This window comes from Pelmatolapia mariae, linkage group LG10_11, assembly GCF_036321145.2.
Source record: "Pelmatolapia mariae isolate MD_Pm_ZW linkage group LG10_11, Pm_UMD_F_2, whole genome shotgun sequence".
NCBI classification, from domain to species: domain Eukaryota; kingdom Metazoa; phylum Chordata; class Actinopteri; order Cichliformes; family Cichlidae; genus Pelmatolapia; species Pelmatolapia mariae.
Window position 1 is genome coordinate 44,983,515 of NC_086236.1, and position 2,791 is coordinate 44,986,305.

At 49.3% G+C, this 2,791-nt stretch overlaps 1 protein-coding gene across 1 annotated transcript; it reads right to left on the reverse strand.

The window, feature by feature from the left end:
* Positions 1 to 491: 491 nt before the first annotated feature.
* On the reverse strand, positions 492 to 1,522 carry LOC134635415 (tumor necrosis factor receptor superfamily member 6B-like). The gene is given in 5 exon segments (XM_063484795.1): positions 492 to 577; positions 660 to 839; positions 980 to 1,165; positions 1,168 to 1,363; positions 1,456 to 1,522. Coding segments are annotated over 5 exon segments (666 nt in total). The 5' UTR covers positions 1,474 to 1,522.
* Between the last annotated feature and the right edge of the window lie 1,269 nt (positions 1,523 to 2,791).

A 2,791-nucleotide genomic window follows, 5' to 3' on the forward strand; every position in this document is an offset into this window, starting at 1 on the left:
GCTCCGCCGGCAGCCAGCTGTGCCTGAGTGACCGAGCCCCAGGCCGAGAGGCCGAGGGCACCCCACCCCCGAAGTGGCCCGAGCGAGCCCCAGGTTCCAGGCCCGGATAAGCAGCCACCAAGGAGTGAGCCGGTGTGTACCCGGACGCCCACCCCCGGACACAAAGAACCACCAACGCATCGATGTCTGAGGGCGTCTGCCACCGGCAGGGGAAATGGTGGGGGGAGATAGGCCTTTAGTTTTTCTGCCATGGAGTTAAGATCTGAAGCTCTTAGCATGTCGGGAATCTTCCTCAGCTTTTCCTCTGGAGCCTTTGCCAGCCAGTCTATGATGTGATCCATGAGAGGCTCTCTCTGTTTGGGGAGACTGTGCCTCTGTTCCGACGAGGTAATGATGTATCTGTTGCAGGGAGACATTGGTGTAATGGGCATCTTTTTTGAATTTAGAGGTGAAGGAGTGCTGGAGAATAATCAAACAGACAAAGAGTGTGCTCACTTGGAAACAAATTTCCTGATTTTTCCTACACGCATCCTGTGTGTATGGAAGAATCCTGAGAAGAATGTCCTGAGAGTCTCACCTGAGAAAGTTTGAAATAACTTTGTAAATTTGGTTGCATTAAAAAAATATTTTGTTTTTGGCAGAAAACATTAATAACATACCTCCGTTTGCAAGACTCTCACAGGTGCCACACACAGTGTCAGAATAGGCTGAGCCAGTGAGGAGTACGCTCTGCCCGCTGGTGCACTCCTGATGTTTTACACACAAATCCACAGCAGAAGATGAGCTGGAAAAATATCCCTCTGGACACTTTTCACAAACGGTGTTTGTCTGCTGTGTACCTAAGACGGGACAACAGAGGACTTCAGGTCACTACATTCAGTGGAAGTGTAAAATGAGTTATACATACTGATGTTTTGGATAAACAGAAGAAGATGGATGGATGGTTTAGTAGTTCATATTTAATAAATGAATACTGTACCTTTAGTTTGAACCCCGTATCTGGGGCCACACTCTGTGTGCCGGATACAGAAGTCATCAGCCAAGTAAAAGCCTTCTTTGCACCGACAGATCCTGTTGGTTGTTGGGGAGCACTCTGTTTCCACCTCCTGGTTACCTGTGCAAATGTTGCTGCAGTACAGACACCTGGGCAGGTAGTTCCACAGAAGTGGCCATCTTTGCACGGCAGACACTGTGTTGGTGTGGTGGCAGTGCAATAAGCAGACATGAACGTGCCTGGTGGACACTTGGGACATTTGAGGATTTCTCCGGTTACCAGGTCTCGGTGGTCAAAGGTGGGAACAGGATCCACCACTGAGGCACCACAGAGTGAACCAGAGAGCAGGAACAGCGCTGGCGCGATAAGCTGTGAAGAGAAATGACACGTGTCATTATGCGAAAAATAAAAAAAACAACAAAAAAGTGCGCTCCCGATATTACACCAGAGATAAGACATACTGAGTTCCCAACAAACATGTCGACGATGAACCCGCGTTGTCTTGAGGTCTTGATGTCTAGTCTTAGGTTTATGTGTTGATGTTTAAATCACGGGAATTCCCCACATTCTTACGGCGATGACGCTGTCCACGCTTGGAAAACATTTGCGCACGTACAGGCGTAAGGTACGGTTCCCTTTCAGTCGATTCACTTGGTACAACACATAAGTATGGGATATCACGCCCTCGCGTGTCCTGGCTGAAGAAACCTTTATTCACGCCTTTAAGGCAGATGACGTGTGATGACACGCGCACGGCCCCGCCTGCACATATAGCCGCTGTCATCACCGTCATCCCTCAGTTCTTACGCGCTTCACCTCGCTGAGAACACCTCTGCTGAGTTGGGCTAGCTAGCTGCTGCTAGTTAGCTCCGTTGTCTGCCGACTTGAACTTAGCTTAACTGCCCCTGTTGGTGTTAGCCTCCACCGCGCTGTTGGTGTGTAGGCTGCCCGCGGAGCGCTAATTTCAAGTTTTCCTGTGCAGCGTTTCGCTTTGCGTTTTGGAATGGACTCCAAACCGAAGCGAGCAAAGCAGAAATTGTCATGGTTCTGGGTCCGTTGGACCCAGTATTTTGAGTTTAGTATGTTTGGGTTTATATTTGAATGATGGATTGTTTTCTTGTTGTGCTGGTGTTGATGATTATGATGATGTCTAGTATTAGAGTTTCATGTTTCTGTTTATCATTGTTTTTAGGAATTGTGGTCTCACTTATTGTTTGGGGTTCATGTATTACTTTCTGTCCGCCTCTCTGTGTTGAGTCCGTGTCTTTGAGTTGTGTTTCTTGTTTCCTGTTTTATTGTGAAAGTCTTTGTCTTATGTTAGTGTGTCTAGCTTCGCTCCCCCGTCCTCGTTAGCCCTGATCTCTCCCAGCTGTGTCTCCCTTCTGTTGCCCATTCCCTCATTACTGCCCTGTGTATTTAAGCCCTGTGTTTTCCTCAACCCGGTGTCGCGTCGTACCATCAGTTTATGCCTGTGTGTTTTGGTTCTCCATGTTCAGTGTTCACTTCATGTTTTGTTTTCGTGCCAGCAATAAAGCTGAGGTTTTAAGTTACAATTCAGTGTCAGAGTCCTGCGTTTGGATCCTCCTCTCCGCCTGCCCGCACACAGAGCCTTGACAGAACGACGCGACCAGTAATGGATCCAGCGGACTCACTGTGGAAGCGCAGCTCCCGTTTTGACGGGACCCGGCTAGCGCTTGGAGGGCCTCCGTGCTGCCGTTCCTCACTAGCAGCCTACCCTTCGGCCCACTCATCTGCTTCCTCCCCTCGGACGCCCCGGTCGCGCAGAAAACGCTCCAG